The following is a 26,362-nucleotide window of genomic DNA, read 5'->3' as shown; positions in this document are numbered from 1 at the left end:
AACACTTTACAGAATATAGGCAACATTTTTTTGGATAAATGTTGTATCATTGCATTGATTTACATCTGTGTATCTGTGTGACTACTCTTATTACGAAACATATAGGTAAAATCTAATATAAGGTAAAGGCACATTATTAATTAAAACTTTCACTTCTTAAATATCCAATTAGTTTGAAAAAGAATATTAAAAAACATAGGCATACAGGAAAAAAGGAAGGAAAACACTGAGTGGAAAAATCTGTTGTAATTTTTTGGTCATAATCTGTATAGCACAATTATAACGTACTAGTATTGGATAAACAATGAAGTTATGCAGACAGAAGAATGTCATTTGTGACACATGAATCACGTGTTTGTCATTCCTCCAAATTTCAAACAATCAAAGCTACAGGGAAATGTTGGACACACCCTTTGAAGGGTTCTTCATATGTACTTTTCATATGGTAATGAGGATGGTTTCTGAACAGGTGAGGCTCCATAGCTCAGTGGTTAGAGCACTGGTCTTGTAAACCAGGGGTCGCGAGTTCAATCCTCGCTGGGGCCTATCAAACACTTTTGAGTAGTAATCAAAAAAAGTTTACAGATATAGATGACTAGTGGTAAAACAGAAGAGAACTGAACAAGTCAGGTATGAAGTGTTCAACTGTGAGTAAACAAAAAATGAAACCTAAGACACATCACAGATGTTCAACCATCCAGAAAGAACTTGCTCCTCTTGTGATATAATTGACTTGATATCTGTGATACACATATGCATGACTGTCCTGCATAGGTGCTCACATGACTAGTATTCCCTTCTGTTATGCCAGTCACACCCCATACAGATGCAGAAATATTATCAGTACCTTTCATATAGTAATAAGGACAACACAAGACCAGGTGAAACTCCATAGCTCAGTGCTTAGAGCACTGGTCTTGTAAATCAGCGATAGTGAGTTCGATCCTCACTGAGGCCTGTGAATTATTTTTGTAGTAGTATCAAAAACATTTGCAGACATACGTTACTTCCAAGAAATCCACGTATACAGAACTGACAAGAAGCACTTACGAGGCATCATTTGTGTGCTATTAAGAACTTCTAAAAAAAATTAAAGCAAACTATATTATGCCTATACGCAGAATCAAATTTGCTCAGGAAATACATCATAAAAACCAAGAACAGATTTAATTGTTCAAAAATATTTCAATATCAAACAATTTATACATCAAATCCTGAACTGTCTTGGCATAGAAAGTACAAAAATCCTGCACAAATAATACTTTTATACAAAAACAATACAAAAATCTGAAGGCTGCCATGGATTAAATCAGAAACACCATTAAGACAACAGAAAGCAGATAGATTAAGCTGATGAACTAAATGAGAAATCGTTTGTCAACCAGAGTTTTGCTTGCTAGGTTCCTGCGGCCCATTCCATTTCGGATTAATCTGAAGACCTGAAGGAGAGCACATTAAAACTTCATCTTAAACATCAACTCTAGAGCGTTGAATTAAACCAGTCCATTCACATATTCATATATACTAACCAGCTGCTGGAGGTATGTTAACACAGCTGCGAGAATGAAGTTCTGACTGCCCAGATCCACCACACAGAAAAATAGGGTGTCAAAGACCAACAGCACAGCCTCATTACCATAAAAGAGGACATCAGCGAATGAGTGAGAATCATCTGAGAGAAAATAAACAAAAAACTCTATCAATCAATCAATCACTTAAAACACTAATGATTTGAGAAGATTTACAGTGTTTTTTACCGTTATAGAAGATGCTTTTATCCAGTGGCTCTATAAACTCCATACCGATAAGTCTCTCAAATAGCAGCTTATCTTTCACTATGTAATCCATCTCACGATGTGCCTGAGAAAACAACAGAATGAGCTAATTAAAACACAAACCAACCATAGTAAACTACTGGAAAAATCACAAGAATCAATGAAATGAAATTCTCACATGATCAATGACAGAACCCAGGAATCGGTTCATAGTATGGTAAGCTTTTGTGCTCTGCTCACATGGATTGGCTGAAGCATCCACCAACCTAGAGGGCCCGCTTCTCTGTAGGGATAGAGACATTTTTAGCCACCTTTACCAAGAGTTATTTGTGTGGGAGATCACTTTGCTATACCTTGGGGAAAAAATTGTCTTCAGAAGTAAGCAAAATGTGAAACAGGGATCACATCCAAAGGAAAAAAACTATACATTAAAACAAGTAAACTGTACCTAAAAATGGGAAAAGTTTTCTTGTAATGTAAAAAAAAAATCTTAATATATAATATTCTTTATTGTTATTTGCTTTGATTAAAAACAATGAAAGTCTATGGTATGTCCTCTTTTAGATAAGTAAATATAAGTGTCTATGTTGATTATACCCTGTTGATTGGCTCAATTATCCGGTCATATTGTGCTCGCAGGCGGTTTGTTATTGAAATCTGAAATGTCTGAGTGTCTGAGTTCGGCAAAAGTCCCCTCTGGCCACACAGATTCTCCTAAAATGCATAAAAATAAAATTAGTTCTCCATTTAAACTTCTATTATTAAATGGAAGACTCAAATTCATCGTACCGCCTCCCTCTTCAGGTTTGTATTCATTTCATCCATGTTAGTGTCAGCATGACCATGAACAGAACGTCCATGAATGTAGTAGCCGAAACATCGATGAGACAGCAGAAGCATGGAGATCTACCAGACACATACACGTACATACAAAAGAAGGAAAGACAAAATCGTACACTTATTGTCTATGAATTATAGTTTATTTGCAAAGAGGATTTCTAACCTAATACTTACATTGCTGATGGAGCACAGATCCACGAACTGACGAATCTTGTCTTCAACAAAGCGTTCATGGAATATTGTGAAGTATATCATCTAAGGCAAAATGACACAAAATGGAACATGTGAAACCGCATTGGTGACACAAACAAAGAGACAGGCTGGTTTTATTTAAGTATACATGTTCTCACCTGTATTAAGCCAATGCAGAGCCACATTGCAGAAGCCACACTGTAGCGGAGTATGAGGCTGTATGGTGGTTTGTATGCCTCTGGAGTCCGACGCAGGTCGGATGAGGGGTCTCTTAAAGCCAAATTTGAGAAGCCCACCACCTGCAAGCATAATATTCGACATTAAAAAAAGACGTGTTCGTGTGGACAGGGCCTCAGATATTTGGCTACAAAAACGTTTTTTTTTTGTTTTTTATGTATATCACACTGAAGTCTTGCCTTTAAAGCCGTATCAGTTTAAACTACTGATATACAGTTTTCTGAGCCCACACATCCGAAGCTCGAGCACAGAAAGCGAATGTCACATGGCATGTGAGTACAAAACTAAGTTCTTACACTTAAACTAAGGCTTACAAAAAACAATTACTGGGTTGTTCTTTTTTAGGTTTTCTGATTATAGCCATTAAACAGGACAAAGTCAGGTTGTCACCTGTAATACAGTCCTTAACATGATAGTATGCTCTTCAAATGGCTCTTTAAGTATTTTGGGAATAGGTTTTGAGGCAAACTGTAGATGTTTTGGGACAGAGCTGTAGTGTGTTGCTGGCCTCACCTCCAGAAAGAAAAGCACAGCAATGACCTGAAATGTGGGGTTGATCTTGCGAATGGTCTGAATCTCATTCCACTCATTGGCCACAAAATATGTTCTCCAGATACTGACAGGAGATGCTTGACTTTTTGCTTCGCCAGAACCTGAGCACATTACAACATAATTATAGAATATATATGTGTTATTAAAAAATGGATTAAAAGTGTAGCGTTTGTATCGGTATAATGGAACATGCATTTGAGAAGCACATTAGAGAAACACTGTAATTACCCTCCACATGTTTACTGGCTTTACCACGAGGTCTTTCCCAGTCTATGAAGAAAATATCCACAGACAGCTGAACAAAGAGCTTATGAAGAAATTGTACAGTCTGTAACAGAAAATAAAGTTGGGTTAACCTGGGAAGAAAGGGAAAGAAGGGAAAAGACAGACATATACTTAAATAAGCATCCTGTAGCATATAAGCTAATATTCATATTTGTACTCACCTTCAAAGCAAAGGCACAGCCGACATAAACAACAAAGCGTTCCTCCTGAGCTGGTAATGGCAGCAACACAGACACAAATAGCTGGGCCTGAAGATATACAAAAAAGCCTTTTGTTTATAGGTCTGAACTTCTGTTTTAATGCATGTTCCCATTGGCGAATGAATAAGATTCATGTTTTTGTTCACATGAGCAGAGCTACAGCTATTATATAAAACTATGACTTGAGTGCACACAAACCGAGTATAAACAGTTTGATAGCATGTAAATACTGTTTGACTTCTTTTCTGTGACAAGTGGGTGTCTCATTTGACAGAACAGTGGAAGAAATTCACAGAAACATAGATACTAAACTGATGCCTGATAAGTGGGTGAGACTACATTTAACAACAGAGAAAAGTGATAGACTTGCCTCCACTGTCTGGAAAATATTAAGAGGAAAAGCAAAATAAAGAAAAAGGAGAAAAGGCAAAAGAAAGACTCATGTGAGGCTAAATCATATTAATAATAGACTAGACACTGCCACTCACAGACATGATGAATGCAAACCTTAAAGAATATGAGCCAGTAGAGGCCGGTTCCAACCGTGATGATGAAGAAAACATTTGCCAGGTCACCAGCATAGAACACCAGAAACTTCATAAGGGTCTAAAACAGAAATCACATTATTATGCATCTGGGTCGTGAACTGTTAATAATCAGTTCTGAATATTAGCCCTCACCTGTAGGTCAATGAGAGGAGATGCGATTCTTCTTTTCCAGCTTGCGGTCTTTAATAAAGAGTGGACAACAGCCATCCCACCCAGCACACCAAGAGCAATCTGGATATGAATCCACATATGAATAAGCTCACCAACAGAAAACAGAAAACTGATTTTCGTTGTTCATACTCACATCAGTTTTGATCCGAGCTTCTTCCTGGTCCATCGTATACTCAAGAGAGAATGACACCTGTAGATATGTACATAAAAACTTAAATGAAGCTGTTTGGCTGATCATATAAACACTTTAAAATTTGTTAAGTATTTCACATTATTACATTTACACTGCATCATGTAACCTATCTGTCAAAAGAATAAAACATTTTTTGATTTAGATTAAATTCATTAACATATGCTGGAGACATACTGTAACAGTCTGTGTGGTGGGGTCAGTGACAGGTATATCTGAGTAAGTCACAGTCATCAGAGGGGGGTACACCTGTCCCTTCTGTGTATTCGGCACCAGCTGAAACCTGTTCAGTGCAGGACATCAAGCTTAGTGTGATGTGATCTCCCACTATGTGTGTTTTATGTGTTTGTGAGTGTAGAGTACTTACCCGATCTTTATGTTAGAGGCCACACGTATGACCCCAGGTGAAGAACTCAAAGAGTTTTGCCTTCCACTCAACGTGTCCACAAGCATAAGCCTTCGGGTCAGTAACCAGTTATTCATGTTTGATCCTGACACAAGAGAAGTCAGCATGGTGATAAAGCGGCAAGGCCATGGTATGGAAGTGTTTGATCAGAAAATGGGTTTGTACGTTTTACCCTCATTAGTGAACTGCCCATTAAACTGCTGCTTGGTATTTAGGAGAGGTACTGCAAGAAGATGCTTGTCCTCCTGTGGCTTCTGAATGACCAGGAATACGTCATAGAACACAGGCTCTGGATACCCATTCAGAAGCTCTGACACAGAGAGAACACACTAAGAAAAGACAAAAACTTTAATATATATCGACATATTCAGCTGAAAAAAAAAATGTATATTGACCAAAAGGAGAAACATATTGAATACGTAGTCAGACTCACACTCTGCTTGTAGGCTGTCCCAAACGTGAAAGCAGACTGTTGTCTGGTAGGTGTGTCTGGACAGAGCTATAGTGGATTAAATTAAGCATATTTGCACATTAGTAAAAATTTTACAAATTCTAAAAAAAAAAAAAAAAAAAAAAAAAAAAAAAAAACGTAATAATAGAAAAAAGAAACATCTTAAATTTTTTTAGGAACATCCCTGTATGACAGGTTAAGGCAAAGACTTGCCAATCAACTCAATGAAAAACACCTCAAATAAACAATCGTATCAACTGACTTGATGGGAGTTTCGTTTAAAAGAACACAAAATATTCTTAACTTTATTTTTAAGATAGAAAATAATAAAATAGGTGAGAAAAAAAAATTCTTAAGAAGAATTTGTATTTGCGATAGTAGCATAGTGTGTCAACATATAACGCTGTTCGAATCCCGGCTCGAAGACCTTTCCTAATCCTACACCCTTTTCTCTCTCTCACTTTGCTTCCTGTCTAATCTACACTATCCTATCTTAATAAAGGTAAAATGGCAAAAATAAATCTTGAAAAAATAATTATTTGTGAATTAGACAAAAGAACAGAAAATGATCATGCCTGCCTACCTGGAGGTTTCCTCCACCGACACTCTCCCATCTCAGAAACTCCCCACGCACCGAGTAAACAGCAGCCCACAGCTCGATATTAGAGTTCTGAAATTGAGAGGAATGTTTGTAAAAATTATTACATGTATGCTTATTCTTACAAGATTAAATGTCTGAAGTGTTTACCTTTTGTGCCCATTTAAAGCTGAATCCAACAGGAAGTGGCTCACTCTGTAGAATCCGTGATGCCAATCCAAGCTGGTCTCCATAGTAGAGCCAAGGCAGGTTTGCCCTCCTAGAGTCACAAATGAGAGTGAGGGTCACAAATACAAGTAAACTGGATACTTCTGCCAATTACATATCTTGCATCACAAGAAAGATGTATCATGAGAAAGAAGTATTTTCAGAGCTGCTGTTAATGGAAGTCATGTGACAGGGGTTGCCTGTAGATCATGTACTTTTTAATCCTATGCTAAGTGTAATGGTTATATAAAGTCATATGTTTATGTGATGCATTGATAGTGATGATTCTGTTGCTCTGTTTATAGGCAGGTGGGATGTGCTTCCCTTCAAACGGTGTACCGACATGTCATCTGTTAACCTGAAATATGTATTGAAATAAAAATCCAGAAAGTAACATATAGAGAGATAATAGGAGGCTTGTTTGCCACAATTAAAAAAAAAGTCTTGATGTATGAAATATAACTGTGGATGACAGCTAGAGATGAAAAAAAAAATAAACTCACAGAATGATATATAAACAAAGCATTGAGACACCCAAGATTTCAGATTTCAGATGGACATTTGGGATTTGTTGGTGGCCAGTAAAATATAATTTTGACACCAGGAACTACAGCTTTGAGAGATTTATTTCTCAAGAGAGAAAAAATAGAATGTGCCACAACACACTGAGCTAATTATATTATTTGAAGTGGCTCAATTGTAAACAGTAAAGTACTATATAGTAACCGTATGTGCATTACCAGTAGGAGATGTCCTGGCTGCTGCCCTGAGCAGCTGTTGTTCTGTAGACTGTGTTGTAGAGGCCACAGGCATCATTGTTTATGGTGCTAAAGGAGTGCATGTTCATCACACACATGTTGCCCAAAGACTGACATGCTGTCCGGTTGGAGAACGACTATGGATCCAAATGAGCAAAACTTATATATTTTCCAAAGCAAAGCCAGACATGTAAAAATGTAAAACAAACTTGTGCATGTGTGTAGAAATTTACCAAACAGGCAGCTGCTGAAGAATACATGAAGTTTGAAAACCATGCTGATACGACAGAGTTGGCCTGTGTAACACAAATACATCACACTTTAAAGCAACAAACCTCAGCACGCTAACAGAAGTACACAAACACAACTCATGAGGTTAACTTTGAATCTTACCAGTTGGCTAAAGATGACATTTGGGACAACTGAGGTAGGTAGACTGTTTGAAGGGAAGCACATCCCACCTGCCTGTAAACAGAACAAAGCAATAATCACTATCAATGCATCACATAAACTTATGCATACACTACCAGTCAAAAGTTTGGAATAAACATTTGACTGCCAATGAAAATGTCTAAGATTCTCACCTGTACGTTTGAACTACCGCAAACACAAGACTGAGATGAGTTGATGAAGGAGTCCTCGCATCTTACACACCTAAGAATACACATGACCAAATAAAATGAATCACTTTATGCAACATGAAGGTCAAAATGAAAATCTGTAGGCACTGATAGAAACAGGAGTTACCTGTTGCCCGTTCTATCTGGGGCAGAAAAAGCGGGCTCTGTTGCATTACATGCTTCACATCGTGATTCATTTAATGGATTCCCATTCCCATCTCTCTCCACTGACCAATACGGACATGCCATAAAATCATAAACAATTCTGTGAGTGCTTACTTCAGAGAAAAAAAAACAGCCTACGTTTGAATCATATTTATTTATATGCAACTGAAATGAAAAGCACTTACCCAGCACACTTCCCTTAGGACACTGACACTTGCCATTCTCCCCTACCCTTCCAGAACAATGGATACAGCCATACCCATCCTGGGTGACCCCCTATGAATGAGAGTAATCATATAAATGTATGAGAGTACAGGTTCCCTTAATTACTAATAATACAAGATCTTAAATTTGTAATTTAAATTTAATACAAAACCTGATTGGCTTCAGGACACTGCTGGCACGTGATGGATGCCCCATTGCTGACCAGCACCCTGAAACCTGTCTGACACTCACATGCCAGTCCTATATGAAAGAAATACACATAAACATACAAGCTGGTTTACAATTAAGTGTATTATAAAAGTTCCGTGATTATAATTACATTCATTTGAAATATTTATTTGTTTACTTTGGCGGAAAATGCAGAATTCTGCGCGCATGCAGTTTACCCACTCTTAAAATAACGTTACTTACTCTAGGTTACATTAGCAATAAATATGACAATATATCAGCAAATAACTGCTGTTTATTGTACAACGTCTATCGTCTACAGGTTAGGTTGGTCAAAACAAAGGAAACTAATCTGTGCTACGCGTAACGTTACCTGATTTGCTGCTGACTTGATTCGGCCCGCATTTTACACAAGACAAGCTAGAAATATCAAAATAATTGTCCACACCACAATCCGAAGGCTGCTGAAAAGATATAGAGAACTGCTGGCAGGAAAAAACGTTTAGTTTGAACAGGAATATGATTGAAAAACTACACACAAATGCTCTCAGCGTCCTCGTCGCCATGGTGCAGATGACGCGTGAATGACGTACCGGTTCCTGTTACAGCTCAGAGGCTTGCAGCGTGCGCGCGCTCGTAAAAGTCTTTGAGAGGAAGTTGCGTTTTTCTTTGAGAGGAAGACGCGCGAGCTGTGGTGTTCAGGAGGTCACCGCGTGGTTTCTCTGACCAAAAAAAAAAAAAAGCAAAGAAAAAAGTCGTGTGGAACCGTTTAGATTGAGGTATTATTTTCAGAGAAAAAAAACGAACGGTAAGTAAGGCTCCGAGGACGCATTCATATCGACTGTTTAACTAGAAGTGGATTTCCTGAGGTGATTTTTGTCCTCTTTGAAAGTTTTAAACAAAGGGGAGAAAACACTGGTTTCTACAGTGGATTTTTTTGTTAGATTTTAGAAACTGGTCTCAAAAGTTTGCTTTTTGCCTTTTAAACAGATCCCATTGGTTTGTAAGAAGAATCTGACCATGCCAATAGTTGTTCTGCGTTTGCAAGGTTTAAACACAGAGGCAGGATCTGAAGACATCCGAAGATTTTTCCATGGCTTGCACATACCTGAGGGTGGTGTTCATATTATCGGTGGCAAGATGGGTGAAGCTTTCATCATTTTTAATTCAGAGAGAGAAGGCCAACTAGCCATGCGCTACTCCGGAAAACTCCTCAGAGGCTCTTCTGTTTCATTACATATTAGCAGTCTGGCTGAACTCAAGAGAAAAATGGAGTCGCGATTAAAGAAACCAAAGTCCACAGCAGTGGAGACTAAAACAGTGCAATCATCCCCACCTGACACCAATAGAGGTCTTTTGCTTAGTCTAATGACTGCCATTCAAGGACTGCATTCAAATGAAAAAGTGGATCAAGGCCAAGTGCTTGAAAATTTCAACCAAAATGTTCCAGAAAATGATAAATGGTCCTCAACGGACAACCAAACATTTAAGGATGCGCCACATAGTCTAACTCATGACATGGCACCTAAGGAGCAAAAAAGCAGTGGAGAAAACCTCAATTCCTGTAAGCCAGGCTATCTTCGGCTTTATGGATTTCCTGACTCTGTTTCCAAAGAAGAGATCTACCAGTTTCTACTGGGACTTCCAGTGTTGGAAGTCATCACAAAAGTTAGACTGTCACTGGGTTGGTGTTGTCTTGTGAAGCTGATGAATTTCACAGATGCTGAGGAGGGGCTGAAATACAGCCACAGGAAATTCAAAGAATACAATGTTGAGGTCAGACTTGCCCATGAAAAGATGTGGACCGATGCTGTGGAGCAGTCCAAAAATTGCATGCAAAACATCAAACCTCACACTTTCTCAGAGCGAAGGGAAGTTAACACGGAAAGAAATGCAATCAGAGGTTTCTCAACCAAAAGAAGTGCAGAGGAGTCACTCTCTCGTGGATCTCCAAAAAAATACAGCAGAAACTTTCCATCCCCTCAAACAGAACTTTGTGTTATTGTCAATAATCTTTCAAAGAATATAACCAAGACCGAGATCAAGGATATTTTTGGCTGTCATGCAATCCCAAACTACAGAATAAAGCATTTATTGAATAAGTGGAGAGAGAGGACAAGCACTGCATTTATTACCTTTGAGCATGCAGAAGACTATGCCTCAGCTCTTAACATGAATGGCACAAATGTTGGCTTAAAGGACATTGAAGTGTCAGCCATTACTAAAGAAGAAATGCTTGCTATACTCCGCAAAAACAGATGTGCTAATGTCTGGAGGCCACCACTTCATGGAAATCCTCATTCAGCCATGTCATGTGTATATGCACGCAATTTTCCTGCAGATGTAAGAAAAGTAGAGGTGAGAGACTTTTTCATGCGCTTTAACGTCTGTGAAGATGCAATCGTATTGCTTGTGGACAGCCAGGGAAGTGGTGTCGGGGAAGCCATCCTGCAGTTTGAATGTGAGGAAATCGCCAAACAGGCCCAGAGTCTCCATGGGAAGCATTTCATGGGAGCAAAAATTCTACTCACTTGTATCACACGTCAACAGAGGGAGAAGATACTTGGTACATGGTGAATGACTGAAGAATTGGAATGTTCTCAGCACTTTGAAACAACAGCAGTAGTGTAAACTCCTGGTGTAAAACGTAAAGGAGGACAACTAAATCATTTGAAGATCCAGTGTAAGCTTTATCATTAGCTCTGTGAGCTGTATATAAAAGCAATATTATAGGTACAACAATTGAAGATGCCCATTAAGGATTTTGAGTACCACATGAAAGGAGTGTACCAAAAAAAAACTGTTTTTTTGTACAGTACAATGGTTGCCAAACTACAGTAGTCAACATTTGAAGTGGATCAAAGTTGTCCTAATACAAAAACGGGTATTGTTTTGGTTTTAAGACAACTTGATGAAAGGTTTTGATAAACTTCAAATGTTGACTAGTGTATTCAGGTCTGCTACAAGTGGATAAATAATACTGGTTTACGTTCACATTTAAAGTGCAAACTGAATTACATTTTGCACTTCTTTCCTTGGTTGTAGCTGCTGAACATACAGCTTACTGGCTTCCATTAAAAACAGATACATCACATATCTTGTATTGCATATTAATATTTAGCTATTTCAGTTTAACAGTATATATTTTAACAGAAGGAATAAGTTACAAACAAAACTTTTTTTTTTCCTTTGGACTAAATGATTCAGTATTTGATTTGGCATTTGCATATGCATTCGTTTGTAAAAAAAACTAAAACAACCATTTTGAGTTATGATGTCTTGATGACCAGATAGATTTGTTTTTCATCTGACATGTATATTTGATGTTATATTGTAATTAAACTTAATAGAAATTTGATATGCAATCTCAACTCCGTTTCAGTCTCCAATTTTTATGTCGGAAAAAAATTAAAGTTTGCTTTCCAAGATGCACATCAAGAACTGATTATAATATTTGTATAAATCAACAGCAGCACACAATTCCTTATAATGAATACTGAGAGCAGTCAAAATGGAGATGGAATAACCATGCAATACTGTCATTGGGCATTTGTGCAGGTGGTACTGCACTACATCATGTGGACAAGTTGTTGGGAGTGGCCTACACAATTATTCAAGTTAAACTCAAAATATATCGTTATATCAGTATACCTGTGCCTACCCTCATTTCCAAGTGTAAGCAATAAGGATATAAGAAGATCATTGGAGAGCCATTGAAGAGCCTAAATTGTACCCGAGAACACTGAACTTTATAAAACAATGCAGGAGCTAAAACTGATGGAGATGCAGTATTCAAACTACGGGACAACCTGAATGAAGCGAGGATATCTGAAGGATATAGAAACTTTACCCACAAATCGTACAAAAGAAACAAGGTTCTGTAAGGAACTATGAATTTATTTTAGACATTATGGCAACAGACCTTTAGAAACAAGCAGTCACATTGTTTGAGGATCTTACTGACTTCACTTAAAGACGGTTAAATAACTCACTAAAACTGTGTTGCTACAAACCAGTTTCTTTCATCAGAAGAGAAAAGGAAAAAAAGCGTAACATTTAAAATAATTCTACTCATGTATACACTGTAAAAACAAAGCAGCTTAAAAGTCAAGAAAAAAATTTGGTCATGAACAGTCAAAAACAGGCAAAGCAGGTTGCATCCAAGTCTTGGCTTCTTCCATCAGATCAATGTTCAGTTGTAGAATCTCGATGGACCTGTCAAGGTAGAGCAGTCATGTGAAACCGAACTTTATGCATTATGCCAAATAGTTAAAATTATATTAAGTTTGCATATTTCTGCTTATGTTACCAGCCTCTAAACTTGTCTCTATAAAAAGAACTGTGCCCCCGCAAAAAAAAAAAGTGTATTCATTTCTTACTGCGAGTTTCATTGCATAAGCAAAGTCAAAATTAGCCAATGTTTTGGAGAGTGTACGCATTAAAAAACCCATGGAAACGTGTGTTGCCCACAGATATAATAAAGGCAATACCAAATGTTCCAAATGGCAGTTAGATATGCTAAGATTTTAATAAGGTATGGGTGGCATAACCAAACTATGAGTCATTATATTACAGTAATGGTCATGATATTGGAAATTCCACACAAAAAATCTTTTATATTTCATATAACATGTAATAATGCCTATTTTTGGTGTTCCAGCAAAGCAAGTACTTTAACTTTACCAATGAGAGGTACTTATTTTATTTGGAACTCAGACTTAAAATAGCAATAGTAGAGTCTGACAAAAATAAAAAATGGTGTGCAATACCTGGCATGCCGCCAGAGAATCTTTCATTTGAGTTGTGTGGAAGACTTGAGTAATTCATTGGGGGCAGAGGCTTCACACTGGGCACCTAAAAAAAAAAAAAAAAAAATTAAATTCAAAACTAAAACATGGCAGTAAAAAAAATAAAAAGGTAAATTTCACTTATATGGACACAGAGCTAATCATTACAGATGGTGTGATCTTGTTCTATACAGCATGTTCTTTTGCCACTAATTTTCAGAAAAATGGTTTGAGATCACTGAAGCCTTCAATGAAAACTTTGTCATTCTTTAAAAAGGAAATCAAGCATATAAAACAGTAGCCACATCCTGTGTTTGCAGAAAACAACATTTCCTTGACTCCGTAGGGTTTACACTCAATACAAACATACTTCAGAATAATCACCCAAGCCTGAAACTAAAATAGTTTAATTTGCACACTATAAGTACTGAATAAATGGTTTTGTGTCTTTTAAATGAACCTTACACACAACTGCAGAGTAGTCATCCATTTAAAAAAAAAAAAACACTGCTTTCTGGAACAACTGATATTCTGCAGTCACTTATTTTCATATACTGACCAGGATTGTGTGGCATTAAGAATTCATTTTCTTTAAATAACCTTAAATTTGATTTGAGCTAATAAAAATTATTATGAAATGCATTTGTATTAAAAAAATTATAATAAAATGATAATGTAGAGCATAAATGAGAGCCTTCACCGATGAAATACTTCTGAGGCGATACTCCATCAGAACATCTGTGAGCTTCTGTGTGACCTTCAAGACAATCTGAGCATCGTCCTCGTTTTCAATACGGAAAGAGTCCTAATATTAAACCAGAAACACAAACACGTTATTAACCCCAAATGGCTAATAAAGTAAATACATGAAGTGCTTCAATAAGCAGAGAACAGTACCAGATATTTGAGCAGTGTTGCCGGGAGGCTATTGTTCTCTGGGCCTTTAGGGCCTTGCCCCATCAATCTGTCACCACTGCTGTTCATGGGCATGTCATTAGGAAAAGGTCTGCCCCTGCCCTCATTATGCTGGCCAGGCCCAAAGCCATCTGGGCCCATGCGCATGGGTCCTTCATCAGGGAAATGCTGCATGTCATCCGTTTCCATCATCCCCCTGTCTGGTCCAGGCATGCCATTACCATAGCGACCTGGGCTAGTGAAGTCTCCCATATCAGAATAACCTCTCCTCATGGGGGGTTCATCCATACCCCCACGCATGCCAGGGGGGAAATCGGGCATCATGCCACCCCGGGGTGGAAAATTCCCCATGTACATTGGACCTCCATAAGGACCACCTGAGGATGTGAAGAAAAAAAAAAAAAAGTCAAGCAACTGTACACGACATTCCAAATCAAAGTTAGACAATTCACTTCTATTAACACAAACACTGGTTAGACACTAACCTGGCTTTAACCCTCTTGGAGGTGGCCCAAGACGACCAGCAGTTCCTGCAAATGCTGGATTGGGCTGTGCAGACTCTGAAACACAAAAAAACAATAAAAAAAAACATCAGGTTAAGTATCTTGCTGCCTAGGGTTAAGTGATATGGCGGGAAAAATATTTTTAACCATTGACTGATTCAGGATTTTATTTTATTTTATTTTTTACATTTAATTAGTCAACTAAATGTAACTAGATGGTTAATTTTGTCATGTTTTAGTTAAAGAAAGTTCTACATCAAGTGCAGCACACATGAAGTGATCAACATGGTGTAAACGTAAAAAACTAAATGACCCATTAAATATCTTAAAGATGCATGAAATATGCAATCAATGAAAAAGCTTATATTGTACAAACTTGTCTGAAATATCCCCTATACATTCAGAAATAACGAAACTTTACAGTTGCTAATAGGGAAGTGATACTGCGATTGTGCTAGAAGAGTTCAGAACAGATGTGATCGCTTCTTAAATTAGACAATGAGCAAAAACCAGGGTAGATACAAACAAGAAATTAAAAGACCGTTGTAAAATCTGTTTATTACTACTGATTAAATTCTTTGCTTGAACACAGACTTCCTGCTTGACTATAAGTCCTCTGTGGACACAAAACATCCAAAAGTGGCTTTAATAATTCACATTTTCAGTTGTTAAATGTGTGAATTTGGATTACTGTTTAAAACCAGTTTTCGGCTTTAAAAGAAGACATTTTGTTGGAAATTTTTTATGATAAAGCCACTGAGAACAGGTATTAGCAAAATTTCTGATATATCTTTATCCTTGTCCTTTGATGTTTAATCGTCACATTCAGCAAGATCAATTCTTTTCTTTCCGTCTCCAAAAACAAGTCCTCTTGAAAATCTAAATTGACTTTCTTGTACCATTTAAGATTTTATGTCCTTAAATTTGATACAACTAAATTTATGACTTTTTAAGGACCTGTGAAAACCCTGTCTAGACTGGATAAATATGCAATAATAATAAAACCTTTATCTACTCCATATGATTATGATCTGGCAAAGATGATCACAAAACAAAGACTTCTTGCTACTTCAATGCACTCTTTTGACATTTACAGTATATGTGTGTGAAGTAAGGGTCAGTCAATAATGCGGTTATACCAGAGTAGGGCGAGGGTAGAAGGACTGTGAATGAAATATACTGAACACGCCTTGAGGAAAAACTATATAAAGAGTGTGCAGACAACAAATTTCTGCAGAATTTCTCAACTTCATTGTCTCTGATAATAAAGTCTATCTTCTGGCATCAAAACCTCAAGACTTCGACAGGGATTTGATTTCTCACATAAGCTACCACAGTCTTTCCAAGTGAAACAATATTTATAGAGATGACAAGTTGACGACAACGGACTTACTCATGGTCTGAAACACCATAACCTCAAATGGCTCCTTTAGCACAGTCTAAAGACAAAAAACAAACAGAAAACAAGAATGTATAATGAAAAAGTTCTAGCGTGAGATCTTAAGAGCACATCAGGATTAAGTCTTACCTTAATTTGACCTCTTCCCTCAGCTTTCTCCACTTCAGCAGCAGCAGCTTTAACAGCTTTCCTGATGGCTGGATCTTTAAGTGCATCCTCTTCCTCATGGGGAACCTTGTCTTTGTGGTTCTGCTTCTGTATTCCAAAAAACACACAACATAAGGAGGCTGTGTACTGCATCAGATGCATGGACAGAGATAATCTGTGATATCCATGTAGATAAAAAGTGACTGAAGATCATACCATGTATCTGAAGCCATGTTTCCAGCCGGTGATGTGAGCAGCCATTTCATTCTGCAGCCGCTGAACTTTACACAGCTTACACTGGTAATGGGGAGGAACCGACTTAGATGGGCTTCGATACTCCCATATGTACTGCAGGCCTATGAACACAAAGCCCATGTATTCAAATATAAGATTATTCAATCAGTTTTAAAGTTTCAAATACAATCTATACAAATATATAAATATGCAGTTAGCTATAGGTTGCTAACAAAAATCATTCAAGTATTTTAAAGCTATCTTAAGGGAGAAAAACAATTATACAATTTAAAACATTACAAAAACTAAAATTAAGTGGGATAACAGTTTAAGCATTTTATGCGTTTTCCTCAAATATAATTTAAAATTGAATAAAATATAGAGATCATTTGTATTCATCTAAACCTTTATTTTGGACATTTGTGAACACGGTTCAATTCAATTAAGGTCATGAAAAAAAGAAATTATTTCATTAGCAAAAGGGTAAAAATAAAAGCCGATTAGCCTCCATTTATATAATGGTGTAACAAAATATTCATCATTACTCACCAATAACAGCATCGGTGACTGACTTGAGCCTTTTGTTCAGACAGGGTATAGTCTGGATGGATCCATTCTTGGAAGTGAAGACTGATGAAACACACATGAATCAGTAAAATCAAAACATGGACACGGACAAGTTTGTGAACCTGGACTTAAAAGCACTAAAGACAGTGTTTCCACACTACTGAAACAGTACCAAGTGGTAACTGTATCCAAAAAACAAAACTAGCTGAGTGCTTAAAGCACCCATTCATTAGTTACTCCCAGGCCTACATAGAGGCAATTCACACTTGATGGAAAACTGTGGTCAGACAAGTGAGCCACAACTCTCTGCGATTAAACGCTGAACAACATACAAACTCAACAGATTTGAATAAAGACTTTGAAAAAGCTGCTGTGGCGCCAGCTGTTTTCCTATCCACAACCCCAGTACGATGACAAAAGCACAACAGTTGAGACGTCAGCTGATCACATTGCAGCAGTGTAACGGTTCTAATTGAAGCTTAATGCATGTCCTGCGCAAGGCACCACAATCAAAACAGACAGAAGACCCTAAGCAGGCATACAGGGGATTAAAGGTGGGATACCCAACCTCTGAGTGGTACGTGGCTCTTGACCTGACATTAAAGCACATGGCAAGACCAGGTCTTGCTTTTTCGAATGTTGCTCGAAGGAGCTCAATGTTGATGTTTCTAATGTTGTTCAGCACATCGCAGTTCAAATAGTGCAAAGCATTGGTCTGAAAAAGGTGCTAGTTTGAGAGCTGTGCTCATGTGTTGTGTTCAGGGTTGAAACTCCAAAGCTCTGAAACACCCAGAAGTGGCACATGGCAATAAGATTACCAAGGCCAGGCACAGCTGAGGGGCAGAACTGAAGGGTTCTGAGGGCGGCACTTACCTATGTCACCACTGAAGAGCTGCTGCTTTTTCTGTCACAGAAGACAAATAAAATCATTGGTGGGGGAGAGAAATAGAGAGGAATTAGAGAGATACAATAGCACTGGAGGTGAAGAGCAGAGTCCGCTCTACTCCTCCTCCTCCCCCCCTTAAAATCTCCTCTCCACTTAAAAGTAGAGGGTGAAAGTCCTTAGACGGGAGGACACAAAGTGTCTCTTCGCCAGACACTGTCATGCTAGAAGAACAATCATGCTGGAATTAATCTCCTGAGAATGGAGCTCTATAAGTGATATTTTTCAAGATTCTGTGATAAATAGAAAGTTAAAATACCACTGTTTATTTTGAAACAAGAATATTTAGTAAAATTATAAATATATTAGGGATGGGACGATAACCGGTTTTATTGATAACCGTGATAAAATGTGCTGAAGGTTAGTAATATCGTTTAAAAATGAATTATCATTAAAACCATGTTTGATTATTGCGGTTTTAATAACTCACTATTAAATCATGTCCAGCCAGCAACAGTCTGACGCAAGCGCAGCGCACAATGTTTTTTTTGTTTTTTTTCGAGAAGGAATGGCAAAAGTCAGTGACTTTTCTATGCTTCTACACTTTTCATTGTAAGGAAGGAAATGCCACAGAATTTAATCTTTCTTTAAATTAAGTGCATAGAGTTGCTTGTTTTATTAGTTGTTTGTTGATTATTAAATATAAAACTTGCTGAAATGTTTTCAGTGTGAGCATCAACTATTTTTGAACACTTTCATCTCGTTTCAACAAAACCGTGATAATAATGATAATCGTGATAATTTTAGTCACTATAATCGTGATATTAAATTTTCATACCGTCCCATCCCTAAAATATATTTACCACCACGTTTGATTACTTTTATGCATCCTTGATGAATAAAACCATTCATTTCCTTTAATAAATAAGCAATACAAGGTCTGCAATGAATGTGTAATGACCAATTAACTATTTTCCTCAGTTAATACTACATACGTTATTCTCATTTTCCATATAATAATTATAGTTTCAGATTGCACATGTTACTGCAGTGCAAATACTTTTAACCCTCAAACACATCAAGGGTAGAGATTAATACCATTTTAGTATTAATCTTTTAGAGACTAACTATAAGGCATCAGAAATGTCATAAAATCAGCAAAATGCAAGGTTTCCCACACTTCTCCAACACTATGCCAACTATCATTGGTCACAGTGTGATCGCCACTTTATCGGCTCATTTTGCTGGAAAATCTATATCCTAATGGATGACCGATGAAGCTGACTTAAGTATGCAAAAAAGGGGGGATTCTTTTTAATCAAATCTATAGCCCCTCAGACAGACAGTTTGCAGCACTCTGTCAATCTGAGCTTCACGGCATAACAGAGTTATGGGTGGGTGGGTGAAATCATTCAACCACTAGCTACTTCCAAACAATTACAATCAGATTTAGGTAGAGTACAAATGACCAGATTTCATTATAAGCTATATAGCACTGGAACGAAGGCACAGTGCACTACCTAGTTGGACCAAACGCTTGCATATGCTGAATTTAAAAATGTCAGTTTCATCATTTAAGTGATACAATAAAGTGATTAGAAATAAAGTTGCAATGAAACAGAATTTGTAACATATCTTTCTTACATGTTGTGTGACATCTGTCCTTCATATGTCACAAGAAAGAATTGTGTCGTTTCTCCAGCAAATTAGTTATATTTTATTAAAGGGGTCATATGATGTGATTTCAAGTTTTCCTTTCTCTTTGGAGTGTTACATGCGGTTCGTGAATGGATAAGATCTCTAAAGTCGCAAAGACTAAAGACTCAAATCCAAAGAGATATTCTTTATAAATGTTAATAATCGTCCACGCCCCCCTAAAATGCCTCATTCTAACACGCCCCCAAATGTCTACAGGTGCGTTCGACTTCATGCAGCTCTGTGCAAACCGATCTGACTTGAAGCGGTGTCTTCGGTTAGAAGTTTTGTCTGACTTTAGACGGCGCCGACACGCCGCCGCTTCCAATTGGCCAGATTCACCACATGACAACGATCACGTGCGTTTCGGGTTATTCGAACCTTTTAAGTTCCAATAATGGCCTCAAATCTGTGTTTTTAGAAAGGTAAAAGCTTTTTTCGTGTAGTCGCACTGTTGTAATGAGTCACATTTATCATATAACTGATACAAGTATATATATATATATATATATATATATATATATATATATATATATATATATATATATATATATATATATATATATATATATATATATATATATATATATATATACCCCCACTTTATTAGTATTTAAATAATATATGACAATGTTGAACAGTATATAAAAAGTGTTTCTATTGCTTTGTTTCTGAAACGTATGTATTTGAAAAATATTGTATTTAAATCACTTCTGTTCTGTGATGAGGTATGCAAACAAGGGGCTGCTCTCGTTGACCACCGTCTGTAGCCATGCTTCAAGTCGAATGCACCTTATGTTACGACCGAGCGGCAACCTCCCACTCTCTTTCATGAAGCCAACAAGGAAGTGACCAAAACTAATTCATCGACTGGCCGCTCGAGGCTGGCTGCAAAAGGGAGTCAAGACTCCCCTTTTTAAAATGCCCAACTTTACAGCAGAAAAAAAAACGTTTACTGCCTGGTTCAAAAACATATTTTGGTTTATATAGCTAATTGTTCCCTTCATGACAACTGTGAGGGGGGGGGGGGGGGTTATAATTCATCAGTTTAAATTATATTAAGCCTTAAAGTTCTGCATAATTAAGGGCATGGCCACTTGAGTGACAGGTGGATTTCCGCTGCTGACACCACTGTCTCGCTAGGTGGGCGTGACTTCAGCAACTAGATCCTGCCTTTTTGTCCATTTTCACTTGTCCGGGAGAGTCGTACGGTGGCGCGCTGCCAAGATGGCAATGGCCCGCTCTGCACACTTTAAGCTTCAAAAAAACTCTTCAGGAGTCTACGGGTAACGTGACGGACACTACGTCCATGTTTTTATACAGTCTATGGTTACGACGTGGGAAGATTTGCATAATGCCGTCCAAATGTTCACGCAAAGAAAGAGGGTATAACTTTATTGTTGCAGCCACCGACATGTTGTGAAGATCTGTGTTTTTTGTCATTGGGCAAAAAACACCTAGTTTATAATGGGTTTAATGTTTTTATTTCGACGCACCAGGCATGACAGGAAAAAAAAAAGGGGGGGGGCATTTCCCTCACATGCTTGAGACATTCGTCCAATCACAACACACTGGATAGCTGGTCAATCAGAGCCCACCACGCTTTTCAGACCGATGAGCTTTGTAAAAATTTACGTGTTCCAGAAAGGCGTCATTCATAAAGCAGAAACAATAATTTACATTGTGGAAAATGTTTTTGGCACCTAAATCCGGATAAACAACACCAAATACACGAATATTTAAAAAGTTATTTTTAGCAACATCATATGACACCTTTAAATGAAACTGTGTAATTTTTTTATTATAAAATAAACTTAATTTTAATTCAAATGTAATAGTTAAAAACATGCATGGATGCATGTTTGCAATGAAATCGAATCACATGCATTTACAAATTTGAATGGGTGAGTTTTTCCAGATTGTTATTTTAAACACCAATCAACTTATAGATATTTTATGGACCATCAGCGGCCTGAGTGTCTAATATGGAGGATTTATTGGGTCAGATTATAAACAAAGTCTAAAACTAAAAGCCTTAAACCAAATCTAAAAATCTAAATTTGAAACTTAAAGTCCAAGTCGAAAATTAATTTGGTATTTAGGATTGGGCATTTGGTATTTAGGATAGGGCATTTTGTATTTAGGGTTGGGCATTTTGTATTTAGGGTTGGGCATTTTCTATTTAGGGTTGGGCATTTTCTATTTAGGGTTGGGCATTTTCTATTTAGGGTTGGGCATTTGGTCATTTAGGATTTAGAATTGGGCATTTGGGGATTTAGGATTGGGAATTTGGGTATTTAGGATTGGGCATTTAATCATTTAGCCATTTAGGATTGAGGTGCGCAGAGGCACCTTATGGACAGCAGAGGGAGCTCACAGTGCTAAGGAGCACACTGTAATGAAAGTAATGTAATTGTAATGTAATTCTGTTTCTGTAATGAAACAGAGTGAGTGAGCGGCTTGAGCGAGGACTGTGTGATAACTTCAACTTAATGACAGCTTTGTAACATTTGTGGCCTCAAACACAAAGTCACCAGTGAAAGGAGGGCTATCGGTCTGACGACGAGAAAGCAACAGACAGTGCAGCAGGGAAGATGCTAACATTAGCTACTAGTTATATAAGCTGAAATTGCTAACATGCTTTAGTAGGGTATTATTATATTGGGACATGCTGTTTTGTTTTTTTAAACTGCGGTTAACCCCTCTGACATTAGTAGATAAACTCCTTTCACATTGCCACTAGATGGTCTTGTTTCTGATTTTTTTTTTTCTTTTTTTTTGCTATGTAGCCTATATACATTTTATAAAGATTGTGAGAGAAAAGAAATTAGGCTTGTTCGACTTGAACCGGCGCTGCACACTGCAAGACTGATCGGTTTATGACATCAAAGTACTGCGAGAGCGATTCAAAAGCATAAGGAGCGTTTACTTTCTTTGATGTCATATGTCGTGTGTGTATGTATATATGTATGCACTCACCTAAAGGATTATTAGGAATAGAGCTGAAACAACGAATTGATTTAATCGATTAAAATCGATTATTAAAATAGTTGTCAACTAATTTAGTCATCGATTCGTTGCTAAATAACTTATTTGCTGTAAGCGGCTCATTTCGGGCATATTTCAAATCTGCGGTGACCAAAGTGTGGCAGTAATGAGCCACCGGAGGTTTTACTCAGCCAGTACAGCAGGAGAAGTAGCGAATAGCCAATAGCTGGCCTCGTTTTATGTCACGTGCTTCCCGAACAGCGTCTCTGCAGCAGTCAGCGGGATGTGGGAGTACTTTACTTTGAGCCTTCAAAAAAGAAGAGTAACCTGTAAACTCTGCACTACTGAACTGTTTAAGGGGCCGTTCACATATCGCGACTTTTGCGCGCTCAAGTTCGTTATTTCCAACACCGCACCGCATCGAGTTAAAACATTTCAACTTTTCAGAATGCCGCAAGCGCTCCGCGTGTCATGTGACAAGAACTAAATCAGCTTCATCCTTTCCCGTAACAACGTTAAAAGCTCAGCCAAGATGAAGGAACAGCCGATCATAGCTGTATATGGATTTGCATTTTGAAATAAATTTAGTAGCAGAGCTACAAGCGATTTTTAGAGCTGCAAATCCATTTTGCTGAAATTTCCGCGTCTTCAAGGAGAGAGCACGTCATGGTTGCTTAGCAAAGGCAGACGCCTCAGTGGCGCTTCTGCCCGAGCGCTTTGGAAAGAAGGAGAAAGCGGCGCGCCTAGAGTTTTCCACGCGTTTTTAGGCGCGATTTGTGAACGGCCCCTAAGACTTTCATTTGTGCAGTTTCTCCAGTACAATGTTGTTTGCAAATGTTTAGTTGTAAAAGCTGATAACATTGCTTTTTAACAGTTAACATTTAAAGCTTTACAAACATGTTCTGTGATCAGTTTGTCATTTACCAGTTCATAATTCAGTCTTGCAGCTTAATTATGACTGAATGAGAGAGGTAAATGTTTAAAGATATTTAAAATGCACTTTTTTTTCTAAGTATTCACTGCTCTTTTTCACAAAGCAGGTTTTTTTGTGTGTCCAATTTTTTTTTTTCTGGACAACCTTCTGATGGATTTTACTTTAAATTGTGAGTTCCATTCAGGTTTCATGCCATTGGCACTTTATTCGAAGGATTGTTTACAATTTCCCAGCATAAGCTATAAAGCTGTTTCCCAGTAAATAATTAAATACAACGCACTGCAATCTTATTCTGTTTTATCCTTATTCTTTGTGAAAATATGTTCTGAAAGCTTCCTTAAGCTTTGTCCGGGATGTTAAACTACTTAAGGAGCTCTAAGGACTGCCATGGTGAAAACATTATTTGAAATCTCCTTGTGAAATTTGCTAGAGTATGGGTCAGTGTTCTGATTGCAGAAGAGTTCGACAAAGGATTACTAACACATAATAAAACAACTCCAGGTAAATTTTTGATGAGGATATGACAATGCAAAATGGTTAAAATCTCTTAAAAATCTATGGTGAATGATAAAGACCCTTTATTTATAATTTACTTGGGGAAAAATTTAAAAAAAACTAAAATATAAGTACATAAACCGATTAATCGTAAAAATAATCGGCAGATTAATCGATTATCAAAATAATCGTTAGTTGAATGTCAGAATGGGAAAGAAAGGTGATTTAAGCAATTTTGAGCATGGCATGATTGTTGGTGCCAGACGGGCCGGTCTGAGTATATACATACACACACGGCATGACATGATATTTGGGGGAGTCGTGGCCTAATGGTTAGAGAGTCGAACTCCCAATCGAAAGGTTGTGAGTTCGAGTCCCGGGCCGGCAGGAATTGTGGGTGGGGGGAGTGCATGTACAGTTCTCTCTCCACCTTCAATACCACGACTTAGGTGCCCTTGAGCAAGGCATCGAACCCCCAACTGCTCCCCGGGCGCCGCAGCATAAATGGCTGCCCACTGCTCCGGGTGTGTGCTCATAGTGTGTGTGTTCACTGCTCTGTGTGTGTGCACTTCGGATGGGTTAAATGCAGAGCACAAATTCTGAGTATGGGTCACCATACTTGGCTGAATGTCACTTCACTTTCTTTTTCACTTCACATCAAAGAGAGTAGACGCTCCTTATGCTTTTGAATCGCTAATGAGTACTTTGATTTTAATAAACCGATCAGTCTTGCAGTGTGCAGCGCCGGTTCAAGTCGAACAAGCCTAATTTCTTTTCTCTCACAAAAAAAACAAAAAACAAAAACAAGACCATCTAGTGGCAATGTGAAAGGAGTTTATCTACTAATGTCAGAGGGGTTAACCGCAGTTTAAAAAAACAAAACAGCATGTCCCAATATAATAATACCCTACTAAAGCATGTTAGCAATTTCAGCTTATATAACTAGTAGCTAATGTTAGCATCTTCCCTGCTGCACTGTCTGTTGCTTTCTCGTCGTCAGACCGATAGCCCTCCTTTCACTGGTGACTTTGTGTTTGAGGCCACAAATGTTACAAAGTTGTCATTAAGTTGAAGTTATCACACAGTCCTCGCTCAAGCCGCTCACTCGCTCCGTTTCATTACAGAAACAGAATTACATTACAATTACATTACTTTCATTACAGTGTGCTCCTTAGCACTGTGAGCTCCCTCTGCTGTCCATAAGGTGCCTCTGCGCACCAGCCATTTCAAACCCAGCCTCCAGTATTTTGGCCACGCCTCGTAATTTGCATACACTCAATCCTCAAATGCCCAATCCTAAATCCCCAAATCCCCAATCGCTAAATGATTAAATGCCCAATCCTAAATACCCAAATTCCCAATCCTAAATCCCCAAATGCCCAATCCTAAATAGCTAAATGACCAAATGCCCAACCCTAAATAGAAAAAGCCCAATCCTAAATACAAAATGCCCTATCCTAAATACCAAATTAATTTTCGACTTGGACTTTAAGTTTCAAATTTAGATTTTTAGATTTAGTTTAAGGCTTTTAGTTTATAATCTGACCCAATAAATCCTCCATAGTCTACTGTTTGAGAACTACTGCCGGTCTGCAAATGCTCTACATCCAGATGGTAAGGTAGGGATGGGGTAGCTCTGATATTATTTGATGTGACGCTATTAGGGCTCACCTTTCCACCGCCCCTGCTCTTCTTCTTAGGATTTGGGTGAGCTTCCATGCTGTAAAAAAACAACACATATTAGCTTATTTTAATCATTGCTGGAATTAAAACATATTTAAAGGAAGAATATGAGAAACTTGTTCCTAACTAATCTGCACAACTTCGGCTGTAAGAGAAAGCAAATGATGGCGACTGTGGCTCGTAACAAAGATCACGCGCTTTCGTCCTTTATCATGCGCAGCTAACGCATTTAAACTCGCTGTAACATTAAGCGCGCTTTCTCTGCTTACTACAGCGCAGCTATTTCAAGCTTAGTTAAATTATTTATCTGTTCGCTTTTGTTTTACTTACCTTGTGTTTAGCAAAGGCTTGTTTGGTTTTGAAAATAGAAATGCGACAAGAAACTGGGCCGAAATAATATAGTAAAGATCCTAGTCCGCTTCCGCCTATTTCCGGATGAATAAATAAAAGTCCTATGTATAGTTTTGTACGTATACTAATGCATTTATTTTAATGATTTACTCATACAGTAAATTTATATTCAATCATTGCTGTCGTTAATATC

The 26,362-nt window shown here is 37.7% G+C and overlaps 3 protein-coding genes and 1 non-coding gene across 5 annotated transcripts; 2 read left to right on the top strand and 2 right to left on the bottom strand.

Annotated features, from left to right (window-relative positions):
* The first annotated feature begins 473 nt into the window (after nucleotides 1-473).
* trnat-ugu (transfer RNA threonine (anticodon UGU)) lies at nucleotides 474-546 on the top strand. Its single transcript has one exon. It is a non-coding gene; the product is annotated as a tRNA-Thr (tRNA).
* Nucleotides 547-1,148: 602 nt separating this feature from the next.
* On the bottom strand, nucleotides 1,149-9,248 carry tmem67 (transmembrane protein 67). 2 transcript variants are annotated; one of them, XM_059567935.1, is made up of 28 exons: nucleotides 8,962-9,248; nucleotides 8,572-8,660; nucleotides 8,381-8,471; nucleotides 8,158-8,257; nucleotides 7,995-8,064; nucleotides 7,804-7,875; nucleotides 7,644-7,706; nucleotides 7,393-7,547; nucleotides 6,596-6,704; nucleotides 6,431-6,517; nucleotides 5,830-5,895; nucleotides 5,569-5,725; nucleotides 5,358-5,481; nucleotides 5,168-5,273; nucleotides 4,934-4,990; nucleotides 4,762-4,860; nucleotides 4,574-4,687; nucleotides 4,043-4,123; nucleotides 3,825-3,924; nucleotides 3,558-3,697; nucleotides 2,966-3,106; nucleotides 2,790-2,870; nucleotides 2,565-2,681; nucleotides 2,373-2,489; nucleotides 1,954-2,058; nucleotides 1,758-1,860; nucleotides 1,530-1,672; nucleotides 1,149-1,439 (listed from the first exon to the last, which is right to left on the bottom strand). In XM_059567935.1, the coding sequence occupies exons 1-28, from the start codon at nucleotides 9,152-9,154 to the stop codon at nucleotides 1,359-1,361; spliced, it is 2,961 nt and encodes a 986-aa protein (XP_059423918.1). In that variant the 5' UTR covers nucleotides 9,155-9,248; the 3' UTR covers nucleotides 1,149-1,358. The 2 variants fall into 2 exon arrangements, with proteins under 2 accessions (XP_059423918.1, XP_059423919.1); XM_059567936.1 differs by having other exon boundaries at nucleotides 4,043-4,129; nucleotides 4,589-4,687.
* Nucleotides 9,249-9,267: 19 nt separating this feature from the next.
* Nucleotides 9,268-11,682, top strand: LOC132158506 (RNA-binding protein 12B-like). The gene is made up of 2 exons (XM_059567937.1): nucleotides 9,268-9,396; nucleotides 9,579-11,682. Exon 2 carries the CDS (start codon nucleotides 9,609-9,611, stop codon nucleotides 11,163-11,165), a length of 1,557 nt encoding a protein of 518 aa, XP_059423920.1. The 5' UTR covers nucleotides 9,268-9,396; nucleotides 9,579-9,608; the 3' UTR covers nucleotides 11,166-11,682.
* A 782-nt stretch (nucleotides 11,683-12,464) lies between these two features.
* si:ch211-197h24.6 (uncharacterized) lies at nucleotides 12,465-26,228 on the bottom strand. The gene is made up of 12 exons (XM_059567934.1): nucleotides 26,149-26,228; nucleotides 25,807-25,855; nucleotides 18,014-18,044; nucleotides 17,123-17,203; nucleotides 16,556-16,695; nucleotides 16,322-16,447; nucleotides 16,187-16,232; nucleotides 14,776-14,850; nucleotides 14,273-14,667; nucleotides 14,076-14,180; nucleotides 13,358-13,442; nucleotides 12,465-12,803 (listed from the first exon to the last, which is right to left on the bottom strand). Exons 2-12 carry the CDS (start codon nucleotides 25,852-25,854, stop codon nucleotides 12,781-12,783), a joined length of 1,155 nt encoding a protein of 384 aa, XP_059423917.1. The 5' UTR covers nucleotide 25,855; nucleotides 26,149-26,228; the 3' UTR covers nucleotides 12,465-12,780.
* Between the last annotated feature and the right edge of the window lie 134 nt (nucleotides 26,229-26,362).

This window comes from Carassius carassius, chromosome 15 (assembly GCF_963082965.1).
Source record: "Carassius carassius chromosome 15, fCarCar2.1, whole genome shotgun sequence".
Taxonomy (NCBI): Eukaryota; Metazoa; Chordata; class Actinopteri; order Cypriniformes; family Cyprinidae; genus Carassius; species Carassius carassius.
This window is presented reverse-complemented; position numbering and strand designations above follow the sequence as displayed.

Excerpts from the sequence above, each read along its gene's own strand:
- tmem67 (XM_059567935.1), bottom strand. The coding sequence starts at position 9,154 with ATGGCGACGAGGACGCTGAGAGCATTTGTGTGTAGTTTTTCAATCATA. Across the intron at positions 5,482-5,568 it reads TGGGCAGTTCACTAATGAGG|GATCAAACATGAATAACTGG; the intron begins GTAAAACGTACA and ends CTCTTGTGTCAG. Across the intron at positions 2,059-2,372 it reads TAATTGAGCCAATCAACAGG|AGAAGCGGGCCCTCTAGGTT; the intron begins GTATAATCAACA and ends CTATCCCTACAG.
- LOC132158506 (XM_059567937.1), top strand. The coding sequence starts at position 9,609 with ATGCCAATAGTTGTTCTGCGTTTGCAAGGTTTAAACACAGAGGCAGGA.
- si:ch211-197h24.6 (XM_059567934.1), bottom strand. The coding sequence starts at position 25,854 with ATGGAAGCTCACCCAAATCCTAAGAAGAAGAGCAGGGGCGGTGGAAAG. Across the intron at positions 16,233-16,321 it reads AGGGAAGAGGTCAAATTAAG|ACTGTGCTAAAGGAGCCATT; the intron begins GTAAGACTTAAT and ends TTTTGTCTTTAG. Across the intron at positions 13,443-14,075 it reads GCCTCAGAAGTATTTCATCG|GTGCCCAGTGTGAAGCCTCT; the intron begins GTGAAGGCTCTC and ends TTTTTTTTTTAG.